Genomic DNA, 17,993 nt, shown 5'->3' with positions numbered 1-17,993 from the left:
CTGCCCCCACTTAGTCCTTCAACCATCTTACGGAATGAGGTGTTCTCAACGGTAGAAAAGGGCTGCACTTCATTGACTATGAAGTCAAATATCAAGGAATTTACTCTCCTTTGGGTGATGGCTGGAGTGCTAAGGATGGCTTGTTTGAGAGGAGGAGGGGCTGTGTCTTTGCCATCATCAACATGATCCGATGTATTTGCTTTGGGTAAACTGTGTATAACCCTGGGATGCATCATCTGGAAAAAAAAAAAAAGAGAGACCAACCAAAAAATTAAATATTACTGATGAAGAAATTGTTTTGTATTTGAGATCACTGCAAAAAGGTTGGGCAACTGGACGAATATCTCGACTATCAACAATAAGTTGAGCCTTTCGCCAATTGTTTTTACAAGAGGAATTTTTTAATTTTTTTTGCCCATGAGTAAGTATAATAATAATAATGTTGGTTGAAGGTAAGAGAAGCAGTCAATGGAAAATATAATAGCGGTGTTTTAACGGCATAAACAAATGCAGCGATTCATTTACTCAAACTCATAACAGAATGAAAGAAAAGCAGTAGTCTATCTTCAGAAAAAAACAAAACATTTAATTTAAATAAACAAACCACAATGGTGGGGAGGGATACAAAGAAACTGACTTCTTTTTCCACTTTAACTGTGTTCCAGTGTTTATGTCTTAGATACTCGACCAAAAAACAAATAAGTTAAAAACCAAAATGTCACTTCCAGCGACCATAAAAAAATATCAGAGGTAAAGTTACGTTTTTTGTGCAATTTGGTGCATCTCGAATAAATAAATGAATAATCCAAAAAGTAGCTATGTTAATACAGAAACTCCAACAAGAAAAAAAGAAAAAATATCCCCCCAAAACTAAACTTTCTATTTATGTTCTAAATGCGCAAATCAGTCTGTGCATTATTACATTGCTCTGCCCATTAACAAGTCACCTGCACGATTATGTTGGTTATCGTTTGACTGACGATTGTCGGTTGGAAAATTTTTTAATCTCGCCCAACCTTAATGTCCACCTTACTGTTAATCATTTTGGGATGGCTTTCACAACTGCACACCATAATTTACAGCTCGTTAATGCTATCCATCAAGTTTACCCGTCTATGAACTAACGTTAGCTAACGCCAGCTAACAATGTTAGCTAAAATCACAGCAATATTATATCGAAGCTACTGAAGTGGCACATAGCCTAGGTAGCTACCACAACTAAAATAAGATATTTGCAGTATGTTAACTTTAGTTTTTTTAAAATAACTTACTTTCAGATGTTTTCTTAGGTTGGAGGTGGAGTCTTTTGACGCAGAGAGCATCTTCTTTGCTGGCAAGCAGAGTTTGCATTGCACTGTGAAATTCCGCCCATCCCTTTCTTCTTTGAATATGAAATGGTGTTGGAACTTCCAACTCTGAAACGCATTCCTGCCCAACGTGCACTGCTGACTCTGTTGGCTGGCTCCGGCTGGCTCTGGCTCCATTGTTTGACTAACGCCACCAACAGGACGCTTTTTTTTCTTTTTTTTCTTTTTTTTCTTTTTTACAGCCTCTTCTCGCGTGTTTTGTTTGGGTTTCGAGCCGCAATGCGCGGCGTGGAATGACCAAAATTACAGAGGACCGCCATGTAATCCATTTATTTCAACAAAGTAACTGTATTCTAAATACCACCTTTTTAAACTGTAACTGTAACGGAATACAGTTACTCATATTTTGTATTTTAAATACGTAACGGCGGTACATGTATTCCGTTACTCCCCAACTCTGCTTACCCATTTTGCTATTTGCTGCAGGTTCTACAACTCATAGCACAGATCCTCTCTGGAGTAGGGTGCCTGGCTGAATGATACCGAGCACAGCTAAAACCTGGCTAACAAGCCAGCTATTACGAAACCAATATAAGCAGTTCTACCTGGTTAGGAGGGACTGAACTTTAAAAATAAGAAAGAGGGGGCCACTGTAGGTAGCTTTGTCCTGTCAAAAACCTGAAAAATGCTAAATGAAAAATACACCTCAGAGGCCAGTGTGGGGGAACCCCTTCAGTATTGGTTGGAGTTTAATTTTCTTTAGAGGTTTCATAAATCGGTCCATCGATGGTGCTGATCTCATCTCAGTGTTGACTTCTAGTGGCTGTAATAAAACAGATGGTCTGATATTTTTTTCTCTGAAATATTGAAAGGGTTGAAGAATTAGGGCCAAACTTTCCGACTAAGAGCACATTAGTCTGGTTTGAATTTCCTTGTGCTGTCTGTGTAACAGTGTCATGAGTTTAAATCACTGAAGGATCAGTGCTGTACATCACCTGAAAGTGCATTTCCTGTCAGTATGGATCTACAGAGCCTCACGGCCATCAGTTACTATAAGTGTAGGGTTTAAAAACATCACTCATGTGAACTTGTGACTCTACAGGCCTCAGTAATGACTATAAACCTACTTATCTTTATTAATATGTCCTCAGAAGTCCTCATGCAGTTTACAGGCTATATATGAAAGTGTCACTGCTGCAGTCATTCATTCCTAAAACCTGCATCTTCCATGTTTGTTGGCTTGGTCCCCAACCATGTGTTCATTTATAACTTACATCCACAAACACACACAACATAATACAAACTTAATACATTTGACTTCAAATGATTTTTACTGCCCTTTCTTTTAATCCTGCTGTTTGTTTGCTTTCTAATGCACCATTGAATGTGCTATATAAATAACACTTGCATTTCTCCATCATTGCATTGTTTATTTGATTATACCTCTTCTTTGCCTTGCGGTGAAAGAATGAACATAACAACATTCCTCCCTTTCCGTGTTCCCTTTCTCTGCAATCAGTGTAAGCCGGTGCCGTGGCTGAGCATCGCCGACTTCAAGCAATAACAAAAGAAAACCCCTGTGTGCGATTTGATCTCTCTCCATGTCTGTGCTTAGCACTTGAAAGAGACATGTGGGCGTGAGAGACTTACAATGTGAGACGACTTACAGTGTCTGTGCTCTGTGTTAAGATTTGCATGTGCTGACTGTGCCACCCACCTCCTTCTGCGTAGACATGCAGTGGACAGTGGACAACAATGATGGCAGTCAGGATTCTTTCATGGAAACAGGCTGGCACAGTCAGAGTCTCTTTGACAAAAAGTGTAACAGCATATTTAGCACTCTGGTAACAGGTCATACTGCTCTTCTTGATTAATAGAAAAAAAAATCCATGGACACAATACAGGGTACCCTGTAAACATACATTATGTTTGCACATTGTGCAGCATATGCAGTTTCTACATATTTTGGTAAACTGGCACCATTACAATTGGGATCAAATTGCCTGTTAGCAACTCTTTTTGTAATGCTCCTGGCCCTGTTGAATGAGCTCACTGACTCACCCAAAAGCAGACAAAAGGGCAACAGGCTGCCAGTAATTTCAAAGATTGTGTATTTAAACAGAAGGTCTTATACAAACGTGCTTGGAAAAACAAAAAACTTGAAGAAATCTAAAAGAGAAGTAGAGCTACCAAAAGGTGCAAGCCAGAATTAAACAAAGTGGAGACAAAAGGAATGGGAAACAGACCAAGACTGAGGAAACTGAGACACACTAAATACACACCATAGACCGAGAGAGGCAATAAAAACAGGTGAACTCACTCAAACACTGATGAGGGTGGAAAAAGAACAAAAGAGGAAGGCAAAAGTAAAAAAAGCACAAGAAGAACTAATCAAGAACTAACAAGACTAAAAGGGTGAACCAAGTAAAGTCAACAGATAAAACAGATAAAAGAGTAGGGGAAAAACCATCAAAGAAACAAAACGAGAAAAAACAGGACTTCTAACTAAAAGTGTAGTTTGTTACAAAAACCATGACATACACAAAATTAAGGATGCAGGAAGATGTTCTACAGTTATAATGTGAGTCTGACAGTATTAGCGATGGGCCAAATCAACAAGCTGCACTGCAGTTTTTACAAAGCAACGCACATTTCTTACACTGAAGTATTTTTGCACACCCCACGGGAGAGGAGTACCTTATAGTCTGAATGCCCCCACTCGTGCTAAGCCAAAGTATTCAAATAATCATTGCATATTTAGGATAATAATTTCACTATTCATATAGTTTTCGAGGGTCATAAAAAATCAAGTTCAAGTATTAAAAGGAAGATTACATTTTGCTAGAGGAGCTTTGCATGATGAGTATTCTTTCAAATATCCGCTTTATCTTATACCTTTGGCCCTGAAGTAAGTAATGAAGTATTCTGATTCTGACTGTAATTAAGCTCAGTGTTCATGATTCAACAATAAGAAGGAAAGTGGGCAGACTGGGCATCCATGGGAGGGTTCTAAGGAGAAAACCACTGCTGACTTAAAAGAACACAAGAAAAAAGACAAAACCTTAATGATCCCTACAACTTTCGGGAAATTGTTCTGTGGATTGACGAGACAAAAGCTGGATGGTTTGGAAGGTTTCTGTCCAAGGCCAAGTCAAAGACCGGACTTATGCTTCTCCACGGCCTTCAACTGGCCTTTAATGCTCGACTTCTGCAAAGATGAGTGGGCCAAAATTCCTCCACAACGATGTGAAGGACTCCTGTTGCAGTTATTGCGGTAAAGGGTGGCAAAACTAGCTATTAGGTTTAGAAGGCAAGTACTTTTTCACACAGCAACAGTCAACTCAAGGTGCTTTATACTGTTAGGCAAAGACCCTACAATAATATTTAAAAAATGCATTTTGTACTTACTCAGAATATCTTTGTCTAGAGTTAAAATTTGTTTGATGATCTGACAAATATACCAAGAAACTAGGAAATCAAGGAGGGGAAAATACTTTTTACTGCACTGGGTTTACTGATTTGGTTGGACTAATGATTGCCTGATTATCAAGGGGCAGCTTTGTTATCCCTTCAGGTTTCATGCAAGTGAAGCAGCAATCAAAAGGTTACCCGTCTTGCAAAGAGCTGAAATACTGTTTTTTCTACAGCTCATGGAACAGAAAAGGCATTCAGACGTCTTTTTGTGCAGCTGATGTTCTCTTTGTTGTTGAATATCTTTGCCAGTCAGCTCCTTTGTTCTGGTGGCGCAGGAATAAGATACAGCTCCTCCCTGCTCCCATCAGATCCACATCAAATCCAACACCAACTATCCTTGCTGTTTCCCCTTTTTTTTTCTCTGGGGGTTTCGATCCTTGCGTTTTTCACTCAATATATACTTACATCCTTAATCTTTTACCTTTGATAAGATAGAAAAGCTTATCACAATAGAAAGGAACACAGTTTTGGTTTTTTTAATCACAGGTTTGCAGGAAAAGCCTGCACCAAAGGATGAAGGGAAACAGTTTCTGACCACCACTCAAAAGCTTAGTATTGTTCCTGTAAATTGAGTTGCACCGTGCTCACAGGAGAATGCAGAATGACTTCCTCCCATGAGTGATAACGTAAAGCCCTGGTTTAGGCAGGATATGTTCTTCCGTCCTGGAGGAACAATGAATGGGGATTAATATGCTGCGTGACAAAGAAATGGAGGATTGAGGTTGCTGCCTCTCATAGCAACAGAGGTTCAGCGCAGGGAATTTATTCCTGCTTGTGACACACAGGTATGTGCGTGTGCTTTTTGCCTCATCTGGACTCACAATTCGAGCACAGACACACAACAAGTTATTTCATTCCCCCTCAGCTGATTATTGCAAATTCAACTTGGCCTTGGTTTGTGTCTGTGGGAGTAAGGACGGACCCGACCACATAGTTCACACTTTTGACACACTTTTTTTCCCCAGTTGCAGCTTTTCAGCTGCCAGCCACACATACACACAACAACAACAACAAACTCATCATGTCCCAGCACGTTGAATATGGGAGGCCTCCCTCCCACCCCCACGTGGGGGTCGCCTCCCTTTCTTTGTTGTGTTATAGGGTCTACCTTACAATTTAAGGCACCTTGAGGCAACTGTTGTTGTGATTAGGCATTGTATAAATAAAGTTGAAATGAATTGTAAACTCTAAACATCCACCAGGTCTCTGGTGACCTGGGTTAGGCTTTGTGGTAAAGTTTGAGTTTAGCTGATTTTCACTCGTTACAAGACTTAATTGAAATGTAACATCCTTTAGCCTTTTTTGCTGTTTCCCATGTGTCTAAAACAAAATGTGACCATAACCTGGATTTTAACACCAGCTATTTAAAACTCATACCAAAAACCTGTTAGACTTGTAAAGGTCCTTTCATTCCTAAGCTAAAGTTCTTGCTTACATTGGAATGCAGTCTGGGTAGCGATGTCACTCTCCAGGCAGTGAAGATGGCATCACTGGTAACATTGTTATCACATAAATTATGCTCTGTATGCTTCACGTCTAAAGTGCATAGTGCATTCACATTTCTAAAAGGGTGCTTAAAGCCCACAAGTTAAATTGGCTTTCTAGTCTGACTGATATCCAGATAGCAGAGACTTTAAACCTAATCTGGGCGATGTTTGGCACTTAGTTACAGCATTGAAAAGTATCCTGTTGGATCTGTGGCTGAACTGTTGCCATCAGTCAGTTTTGGTCCAGAGAAAACAGGGCCACATTGCTACTGTTGATGGAGCAGCCTGACATTTATTTGACTTTGAACTAGGAGGCTCTTGTATTGCAAGGGTGTGGTCTTTCACATACTTTTCTCCTCTGTAAATAGTCACGGCTGCTTATGACATGTTTAAACAAACAATTTGTTTGTTAGTGTTAACTAAAAGATGAGCAAATATTAGACTTAAATGTATGTGCTTAGTACTGCTCTATTTCCAAAATGTGCCATTAGTACATAGACATGTTTCTTGTCAACAGGTTGATATTTGTTATACTGAGTAAAAGTGATGGCACATTTTGTGAGATATTCCAAGGGGATGGGTTATGTCATAAAAATAATTCAGGTAATATTCTCTTTCTCATGTTTTCCTCTTGTGGACACAGGGGATCCAATTAAGCAGCACAATACAAAATGTTAAATGCAATTTTAACATGATGTAGAGCGATTTTGCCAGGTGTGCCACTTAAAAGTCAGGAGTAAAGCATGTTTTCAGTCAAATGAATGAACAAATATGTCTGCCTTCTTTTTCACTTTATGCTTTTAGTTCAGTTCAGATGTTTTTCGGTATCTCAGGGTGGCACCCGGAGAATCTTGTGGAGAGTCCAAACTGAAGGATAACCAAATGATTTATCTATTGAGAAGTACGAACGTAGAATGTAAATTTTGCAACAATGTGTCTCTTTGTGTATAAGAAGTGAGTCGACTGGCTTTGCAAATGTTTTCTTAGTCTCATTTATTTTCTCTTCCAGGAGTCTCCGTCAGCATCTCCACCTTCAGCCTGGTGGCCATTGCTATCGAAAGATACAGTGCCATCTGTAACCCACTGAAATCCCGTGCATGGCAGACCCGATCTCACGCCTATCGCGTCATCGCTGCTACCTGGGTGGTGTCATTGTTAATCATGGTGCCCTATCCGGTGTTTAGCACTCTCAAGTCTTTCCCAAGGCATAATGGTACTGTGGGCCGCATGTGCCGCTTGGACTGGCCCAATCCACAATCTGAGCAGGCCTGGTAAGTGCTTATTAACATGTTATGTTAAACTATTTGCCGCCAGAGAAAGAAATATAAAAGATAGGTGAAAAAAAGCATGGTCTGTAATCAGTTTATCAGACATATCTTTATGTAAAGAAAAAAATATCTGTGTGGGCTGGATGACTAGTTTGGAAATGATGACTGCCAGCTATTTTAAAGCAATAATATCTACCATTCTCAATAGATAAACTCTTGCCAGCGTCTGTGAAAAGCAAGACTTCACATGCATTACAATTATTTGGTGTGATGTCTTCACAACCTTGACAGGGATAAGTGAGTAAAATATGAATGCAATGGAAATGGAATACAGTTTCCATGGCTTTGCTTCCAAAAGTGTGGAAATTCTTGGATTCTCACTTACATTAAGTGGAATGTCATTTGTGACCAAGAAGAAGTAACTAAAAGTTTCTTTTACTGAAAACGCTGCGTCCAGATAAGCAGAATCAGCTTTTTGGGAATCAAGTTTTCGACTATAAATTGATGACATTTCAATACAATTTTCCTGTCAACTACAAATCCATCTCCTGTCAGTATAATCTGGTCAACTATAGATCAAAGTCTTTTCAGTAGCTAATTATAACAGGACAACTTTGAATCAATATTTTTCCTATGGCATTACTATTACACTGTCAGGTTTCATCAATATTTTAACTTTGATTTGATATTTATTTAGCATTGAGATTTCAATCTTGACCATAATGATGATTTGGATGAAAAAAACAACATTAATTTAATGTGATTTTGCTATTTGGGCAGAACCGTATTAGATTACTAAAACCGTGATTTTTTTGCGAGAATGTCTCACGACCGTGACGTAAGTGAGTGCGCCGTTAGTGACAACAGCTGTGTGCAGATCAACAGTGGATCATATATTGATTGTGAGAGAGAGTATGAGCGTGCAGCGTTTAAAGCGTGGAAGTACTGACCTTACTTTGAGTTTGATTCCATAAAAAGTGACAAAAACATTAGCGTCCATCGTGCGTGGGAAGAAAACTTCTTTTTACTGCGAAAATAACCCCTAAACTTCCAAGCAAGCACCGAGTGCACTATGACATAATGGGAAATTCACAAAGAAACTCGTGGATTCTTCAACTGACCGCGGCACACCTGCACCAGGGTAAACCTCTGCCTACCGCAGTCCTGCTTTACAGGTGAAAATAGAGCAACAGGACCGCTGAGTCTTTGACTTTATTTATTTTCTGCTGTGTTTTACTTGCATCTATTTGAAAGAGTAAGTGTAAACACAAAAAATATTTTATTTTATGTGCTGGAATGTGCAGAAAATAGGTTTAAATGTTAAACTAATTTATTCAAGTCAGAGAATGTTGCATATAATTAAATTTTTGCTTGATGCATAAAGTTGAAAGATTAAAGCTGATAAAACAAGTTTTAAAAAGAGACTTTTCCATTTGATTACATTTTGTATGATGGATTATGCAGAAAACGTAGAATTGGGCTGAAAGATCTATCACTTTATCACCTCTTCAGGTTGTAAATCGTGTTTTTAAAAAGTAACTAAGTAACTAAGTAATTAATTACTTTTGAAAATAAGTAATCAGTAAAGTAACGGGATTACTTTTTTGTGGAAGTAATCAGTAATTAGTTACTGATTACTTTTTTCAAGTAACTTGACCAACACTGCTCGAGACACATTTCTATTATAAACTCCTGTTTTCTATCTTCAAACAATTCTTCTCCTATGAGCAAAGCCAGTGTTGTGCATAGTACATTTCTATGGTGCCAAGAAAGTACAGTGTTACATTTTTTGAACTTTTTTTTACAATTTAATCGCTTTTTGAAAAGTCCCCCTAGCTTGCTAACTGGATTGTTTGTTTGTTTTTAGCTTGTTTGCAAATCTGACAGTACTTTAGCATTATTGTTAAAAACCGTCAGGTCTAACTGTCTTTAAACATTTCTTCTTTCAAGCTGCAAGTGTTAATTTTAAAATGAAGTCAAACTTGACACGATAACTTTGTACAAATCTACTTTAACCCTTTGAACAGATTCACAGAATGTGAGGGTGCTTAAAATGAAATTAATTTGGTGATCAGTTTCACAGTTATAAATGCTGCTGTGTCCAAGCGTTTGGTGGATTTTCTCTTTGGCCAGAAAGAAATGTGAGAGGGATGAAAAAAGAGAAAGCTCTTAAATTCTTGTCATTTTAGAAATGAGCCCCCGGGCTGAAGTTGCTAAGGTGGCTATGGAGTGGGTGTTTGAAAAATGAATGAAATCAGTAGGTGAAAGTTTTATAAGACAAAATTAGTGAGCAGGCAGTTCCTGTTGAGAGCCAATATGAGATGGATCACTTTTGTAGCTTAGCAGGGGTTATACCAATAAATGGAGGCACTAGGAAAAAAAGGAAATAACTACATTATTACACAAATATTCTGCAGATAATGTGTCTACCCTCAGTGTGATCATTTCACTGTCTTTTTAAATTAATGCAATAATTTCTTCTTTCCCTACTCTTTGCTTAGAAAGAGGGAAGAGCAAATCTTATGAGAAGGTCAAGAGAGAACCGATTTTTGCCGTTACAGTCTGGATTGCTCCACGTTAGGAAATTCATCTATTCATCTATAGCTCTCTAAAGGCCAGTAAAACCAGCTTTCTTGTTCAAAAGCTCCCCCAAATAGATGGATACCACCTCAGAGAAGACACGTTAAATCCTCTTGGGATATACTACTCAGGGATTTTTATAGATCTGTCTGTGAAAACTTTGGATTCTGTACGATGGTGCAATTAAAGTGAAGAAGAAGATGAACATGGCCAGAACTTGTACATCTCTTTTTCTCTCTTTTTGACAGCCTTTTGTGGTGGAACACTGACGAATTCTCTTTTCTCTGACTGTCTATCAAGCTCTTAAGCTTCACTGAGAAAGATGAGGCAGTGGGAGAGCAGTTAATTAGCCTGTTCAGTGAGGAGGTGGAGGAGGAAGGAGAAGACAATCAAGACTCAGATGTCAAAAGTTTCCATGTCACAGAGTACAAGCGCATTTCAACTTTTAATTCCTTGTCAGGGGTTAAAGCTTCCTAAGAGATAACACAATCTAGCTTTCGCTAGATGAAATGGACACCTAATCACCGAAGCAGCCATTTTTAGGTTGAGATCCATAAAAGAGCCATAAAGTGGTTAAAAGTCAAAGTCAAGCAAAGTATATATTTGCACTTACACATCATGTTCACTGACAAAGTTGCAAAAAGTACTCTGAAACGATGACTAATCTTATTCATTATTCACTCCACGTTTTGATCTGAGCAGATAACATTTTGCATTAAAAAGGAAACTGTATGGTTCTAACATTATGAATGGAGTGTCTTTGACTCTGTCGATTTTTCATTATCAGCGTTGGACCTTTATTTAGACCTAAAATACATCTAAATCGTATCTAAATTACAGCTGATCAACTATTCAGATCAGAGCTCTGATTTTCAGTAGATAAACGAGTGCAAGATTTGGGTCTAAAACAGAAGCCTATGTTAGTGTTGCACATCTGCATTCCTTTTAATAGCTATCTGTAGGTGACTTAGGTGATTGGTAAATGGACTGGTTCTCACATTACATTACTTTTCTACTCTACTAGAGCACTCAAAGCATGTTATTCATAAAGGCACTCTTTTCTATGCCTAAGTGCTTTCTATCTAACATTCAATGCAACTGCAAAAAAACTTGTTGTTCTGTTGTTGGCCTTTCAATTTAGCTCTTGCCGCAGCCAGAATAAAAGTCACGAAAGAACAGATTTTCTCTATCGTGAAACTGTATTAATAATAATGACAGCTCTTCACTATAGCCAGTGTAATATGTTGATCGTTATTATCATTTTGCACTTCTTCTTCATGAAGGTGTGCGCTGTCACTCCCTTTCCTGTTCAAGCACTTCTTCAACCAGTTAGCATTCTACCAACGCAAAACATTATCAATGGCAGATTAAGTTCTGCACACAGGCATCACTCTGGGAGCCAAAAACTACATAGACTAATGTGGTACCATAAATTCTGCTGGAGGCTTCACCATGGGACTTCCTACTCAGTGAAACTATGGTGGATTTCTTTTTATGTACAATCTCTGCTTCTATCTCAGACTTAATAAAGCAAAGCATAGCTGGATTTTACAATTTTATTTAAAGATGACTCTTGCAATTAATTTGTTAATTCTTCTTTTTGTTTGTTTTAGTAGTTTTCAGATGCATAACCATACAGCTAAAATCCACAACCTTAGAGACAATTTGAAGATGTATTAAGTTCTCGACCTTATCGTCCAACTAAAATCTGAGATATAAATAAAGCTGAACAAATATCCTTTGTAGCCATTTGAAGAGTTTTGAAGAGCCCCCTTTTGATCTTAACATAAACTACTGCTGGAAAGCTTGGGATCATTCTCAGATGTCCTCATTTTTGAAAGAAAAGCATATTTTTTTTCTCTAATTTAAAATTAAATTGACCAAAATTGTTGTGAATGGAAAATAATGATTATGACACAGTGGAACAGTTGTTCGCACTGTTGCCTCACAGCAAGGGTTTGAATCTGCCAGCTGGTCGGGCCTTTCTGTGTGGAGCGTCCATGCTCTCCCTGCGCTTCCATGGGTTTTCTCCGTGTGCTTCCTCCCACAATCCAAAGACATCCATGTAACTGCTACATCAGCTGTAATGGTTTCTTTGTGTCTGTGTTGGCCCTGTGATGGACTAGCAACCTGACTGGGACATACCCTGGGTCTTGCCCAGAGACAGCTGGGACACGCTCCAGCCACCCCCAACAACCCTGGATTGAGTGAGTGGCTAAGAAAACAGACAGATGTAATCAATCATTATAAAATCATTAATGGTTTAATGACTGAATGGTTTAATCTGTGTAGGCCTAGAAACAGCCATCACTCCTTTTTTTCAGTGACACATTGGGTTCCCTAATGCTATTTGATCACGTGAAAGACCAAATTGATCATGATTGCACAACTGAAAACTGTTGTGCTAATTAAAAAGCAATAAATTTGGCTTGTTAAGTTTTCTGGAGCATCAGCCTCTGTGGGTTCGATTATAGTATATAAATGGGCAAAAATAAAGAGCCGTGAGATATGCTAAGTATTTTTGAAGAATATTCCCAAAGGGAAAACTGCCAAAAACAACCCTCAAGATGGTAATGATACCAGACATTTTTAGTGACTCTAACCTTTAAAACACTGCAAACTGTAAAGCACTCTTTGACTCTTGTCTGTGAAGTGCTATATGACTAAATATTGTGTGCTTACTTGAAAGGATTCATGCACTCAAAACAGTAATCATCATCAGCCTCATCATCGGTGCTGTGCCTGTAGATAATCTGTCTGCAGCAGGTGTCTTTTGCCTAACACAGCATATTTCACTGTAACTGATGGTGAAGAAAATCCGTACGCCATGTTATGAGTAAAAATCTGGGACTTCAGGACTTCAGCATTCTGGGGTAAGGCCAGTCTAAAGCGTCAGCTCACTGATCACATTGGCCTACATGGGCGAGAATGCGTTTCAGGGAAAATGTTTGCTTTTAAACTATATTTTGCATCATTCACAAATATTAAATTAGCTTGACAATCCTTGATCATTTATGACTGTGTGCTGCATTGTAAATGCAACATTTAAACATTTCAAAAGGGCTCTTTGTTTCATTGTAAATCTGTTTTAGGATTTACTGCCAGGGTCTATTGGCCCAAATAACTCTACAGTTTATCTGTTTTGTTTTTTTAAAAATTGCCTCTAATTTCCTTCCCTGGAATCCAACTGAATGAGTCATTAATGCAAGCTGTTATTATGACCTCCATCCATCAAACCATCCAACCAATTCCTCAACTGCTTGAAACCTTTCCCAGCTGTCATTAGGCAAGAGATAGGGCACACGGGTCACCAGAGTGACCTGCAGTTACATTTTAGGAAAATGGTTTCTATTAATATTGAATTGCCTCGGTTATTGTCATTATAACATCAGAGTTTTTGGTTTCAAAACGCCACGCAGAGCAAATAAAAAGTTGAACCCTGAAACATGTAGGTTAGAATCTTCCTTTATAGAGTCGGTTGTTTAGTTTAGTTGGAGAACTTTTGACTCGACTACTTGCTGCTGTTACACGTATTCGTTTCTGATAACCTTCAAGTTTTTGGCGCCGTGAACACCTGTAAACGGTAAATGGCCTGCATTTGTATAGCGCTTTACTTAGTTCCTAAGGACCCCAAAGTGCTTTACACTACATTCAGTCATTCACCCATTCACACACACATTCACACACTGGTGATAGCAAGCTACATTGTAGCCACAGCTGCCCTGTGGCGCACTGACAGAGGCGAGTGACACCTGTAGTCTGACTTAATCCAATCAGTGTTTTATTTTCTGAACACTGCTATGCTTTGCTCATTTACTTTCTGGTCTGAATAATAAAGCCTTTTACATTAAAAAAAAGAGCCTCCTGCTTTGTGGCGACCCTCCAGCAGGTGCACTATTAGCTGAGTTAGTGCTTTCCAGCTCTGACTGAACAGGACTGGAAATTAAAAGTGCAAAAGAAATTTATGACATATGCACCATCATTTTCTTTGATGATTAATGCGAGCCAAACGCATCTTTCCTGCTTGATAATCATGTTGCTTTCAGGTGATGTGGGAAAAGAGGTAGCTATGAATATTCAACATGTTTTTTTCCCTCTGCTTCAGCTCTACCCATCTGGGTTTTCCCTTTGAGGCAAAACAAGCGCAGATCCGCTACTGCTGTTTTTAAATGCTGTTTCCACACTCCCGCGTGGTCACTTCCACACAGCTTTTGTCTAACAGATTTTCCACAGTATTAAACTGCCAGCTGATAGACGCCTTTATTTATTTTTTTATTTTTAATGAGAAGTGCTGAGTTCAGAGAGTTGCCCAAGCAGACATTAGAATATCAGACAATGAATGAAACATGGCCTCTTCCTGTGTGCTGTCGCTTTTATGTGCTGACTGATGCACCGCAGACACCGGCAGTTAAGAAGAGCATTCTCTCATTACTACCAATCAAATGGGAGATCTGACTGCATCTACTCAGCGCCGGTCCATTTATTTATTACCTTGCTTGTGCGTGCTCGTGTTTTGCTTTACTTGTACACGCCACCTTCTCCTCTCTCTCTAATACACACATTCGTTCATTCGATTCACTAATACAGTCTCTGGTTTTCCAGTCCCAGGTGGGAAAACTCAGCAGCTTTCAAACAAAGCTCCAGAGCGTCGAAGGACTTCCACAGAATATGTGCGGAGGGGTTTCCGTCAGATACTGTGACAGAGCTGACAGAGGCTCTAAGCCCTTTGAACCTTTTTGCACTACTCAGAAATTCCTCTGTCAACATTTTGCTCTGCTTTTTTCTTTTTTTTGCTCTACACTCAGTTCATAACTTTTTCTTTGATGTGCCACCAATCTAAGCACTGCAGAAAGCTGGGATTGGTATTCTTTGTCGTCTGTGAATAGAAAACATTCGTGTACCCAGTCTAAATCAGTTGAAAACATCCCCAATAATTAGATAATCTTTTAACTGTATTTGTAAATGTTATGTGCACATTTACATACAAACCGGACACTCTGGGTTTAATAGTTTACAGCCTTTTTTATCAGCAGCATAAGAGCCACACAGAAAGTTCTAATATTTAACTCTCGCACATTGGTTTAAAGTGGAACACAATTAAAATCATTGGCGTTATTCAGTGGTTTGAGTGGAGATTCTTGCTATTGATCTCAAATGACCAAGTTATCTAACTGCAGCAAACAGCTGATGTGTACTAAATGCTCATTTACAACTACACGCTTCTACCTGGACAGCATTAGTAGCTTATTTATCTAATTTTCATTTGACTCATCAACGGTCTGATTCAAGCTGTTTAAGGTCACTTTACCCTTCACTTAAGACAGCTTTCCAGCTAGTTTGTGTTTAGCAGTTCTGGGGTACTGAGTATTAGACATGATTGAGACATAAGTGTGTTTGGGACTTTTTAATCCCATTGCAATTATAAACAAGTGTTAAACTGGGCTGAAATGATCCAGAATGGCATTCTGGCCCCTTCAATTAGTGAGCAATAGAATCTTGTAGACAGGTTAATAATGCGAATGACTGTCAAATGGACCAGTTCTTACTTGTGCTGCAGACTCTTGTTGCTTCCCGCGGCGGTATGGAAACACTTGCAGTATTAAGAAAATATTGTTAGCCCACGGGCTGCTTACATCTTCAGTGCATTCATTTGGCCTTCTCTTCCCAGTGATGCGTTTATGGTGCAGATGTAAAAAAAACAACGTTTAAGTCATGCTATGATACTCAGCATCCAGATAGGAGCTACTGAAGACAAGCAAGCATAAATGGATTTTTTTTAGGTGCCAAGTCCTTTCCACTGGAACTTTTCAAACAGCTTGACAAACATGACCAAACACACAAACTGTGTCGGTGCAGTTTGTTGCACAGCGTGCCTGCTAGCGAATGTTGAGTTTCCCACTCTTAGTGTTGCGCACAGGAGAGGAAGATGAGAGGTTATTTTCAAAAGTTAGGACTGCACACCAAATCCATTGTTCTAATTCGTTTTAAAGTTTTTAAGTCAGATATTGAATCTATGCATGCTGTGCTGCTGAATTATGTTTTTGTGAAATGTTTTGCAGAACAAATTGAAGTAGGTCTAAACTCATTTTGTGATAATACTGTACTAGACAGTTTGGTGCTGATTAGATTCACTCACTAAATTCTACCTTTTATCCTTATAGTATCTACAGGTTGGATCTCATCTTTACAGCTACAGTACCTCTCAGAACAGGCTCTGCCGCGTATCCAGGGCTAACACACAGACAACCATTCACACTCACATTCACACCTATGGGCAATTTGGAGTTTCCAATAAACTTATCCCCACTAACTGCATGTCTTTGGACTGTGGGAGGAAGCCCCGGCCAGAGAGTGGAATTGAACTCTTGTTGCTGTGAGGCAAACCACTGTGGCACTGTGCTCAATTTAACCCCGAATTATGTATATGTTGTTGTTTGAATATGGTAGTTGAAACAGTGTGAAAAAGTAGTTGCAGCCTTTTATCACATTTAAATGTTTCAGATCATCAAATAAATTTAAATTCTAGACAAACATAGCCTGAGTAAATACAAAATTCAGTTTTTAAATTATGATTTCATTTATTAAGGAAAAAAAAAACTATCCAAACCAAACTGATCCGAGGTGGTAAAGTAATTAACTTCCTGTTTAAGTCATAAATTAACTGCTATTATCCACTATTTTTTTGAAACCTGAGAGATGAGATTCAGTTTCACTAGCCTCACCCAGGCCCGATTTCTATTTAAACAGGACCTGTCTGACAAAGCGAAATAGGCTAAAAACGTCAAAAAGCAACACATCATGCCATAATCTAAAGAAACAACTGAAAAGCACGCCACTGATATCTAGTGAGGAAAGGGAAAGACATCTCTAAGGCTTTGTTGAGCCATTTCTAAGTCCTGTGAACCACAGTCAGAGCTTTAATCCAAAAAGTGAAAACAATTCAAACAGTGTTAACCTTCCCAGGAGTCGTCACCCTACCAAAATTACTCCAACTCCACGCTGATGACTTATCCAGGAGGTCACAAAAGAACTCAGAACAACATCCAGAGAACTACATGCCTCACTTGCCTTAGTTAGGGTCATGATTCAATAATACGAAAGAATCTGAGCAAAAATGGCATTCATGGGAGGGTTCTGACTGAAAAGAACTCAATCACATCTTTGAGGGGAAAAAACATCTGGGATACTCTGTGGACTGGTGAGACAAAAATTGAGCAGAACCAAAAATGAGCTTTTTGGGACGTATGCATCATTTGGCATAAAACTCACACCAACAGTCAGACATGGTGGTGGCAGTGTGCTAGTGGGCCGGGGCTGCTTTCTTCCTTCAGGACTTGATACAAATTAGTTATAATTGATGGAACCATGATTTGTGCTCTCTATCAGACAATGATATAAATGATTCTCCTGAAGGAGAATACCGAGCCATCAGTTCATGCCCTGAAGCTCAAGTGCACTTGTGCACCCACTTATACAGTGGGTCAATGATCTGAAATACATCAGCAATGGTGTGAATGGTTTGAAAAACAAAATGAAGGTTTTGGAGTGGCCTTGTCAAAGTCGGAGTCAAATCAGATTGAGATGCTTTGGAAATGATTTATATTTTAGTGTGGCTAATGTGCAAAAAACTAAGAAATAAAGAAGCAGGCAAATATCTTTTCACAGTACTGAAGCTACAAAAAAAGACAGCTACCAAAAAGATTTAACTCAAATGTACTATATTTTATACCTGGCAGTATAGTGGTTGGCAATGTTTTAGACACCACCCATGGCCGTAAGAATGGATGGATAGTTTTATAACTTGTAATATTTGATATTTTTGCCTTTTACCTGTAGAAAATGTTGAGAAACTGAGAAATTTGTCTTTTGAACAAGTT

General features: G+C 38.8%; 2 protein-coding genes across 6 annotated transcripts in view; both read left to right on the top strand.

Moving 5' to 3' along the window:
• LOC309699979 (uncharacterized protein) overlaps positions 1–17,993 on the top strand; it is a 272,009-nt gene that overhangs the window by 64,273 nt on the left and 189,743 nt on the right. The gene's annotated exons all lie outside the window — the stretch shown is intronic.
• Positions 1–17,993, top strand: part of LOC309699976 (cholecystokinin receptor-like) — a 66,791-nt gene that overhangs the window by 43,031 nt on the left and 5,767 nt on the right. For 3 of the 5 annotated variants that reach the window (XM_082523281.1, XM_082523279.1, XM_082523280.1), the window contains 2 exons: positions 7,102–7,169; positions 7,278–7,539. In XM_082523281.1, coding sequence (XP_082379407.1) covers positions 7,102–7,169; positions 7,278–7,539 — 330 coding nt within the window. The remainder of the gene's footprint in view (positions 1–7,101; positions 7,170–7,277; positions 7,540–17,993) is intronic. The other 2 variants (XM_082523282.1, XM_082523278.1) reach the window with 1 other exon arrangement.

This window comes from Aulonocara stuartgranti (genome assembly GCF_965226115.1).
Source record: "Aulonocara stuartgranti genome assembly, chromosome: 23".
In the NCBI taxonomy this organism is placed as follows: domain Eukaryota; kingdom Metazoa; phylum Chordata; class Actinopteri; order Cichliformes; family Cichlidae; genus Aulonocara; species Aulonocara stuartgranti.
Note: the sequence above shows the minus strand (reverse complement) of the source record. Positions and strands in the feature narration are given on the sequence as shown.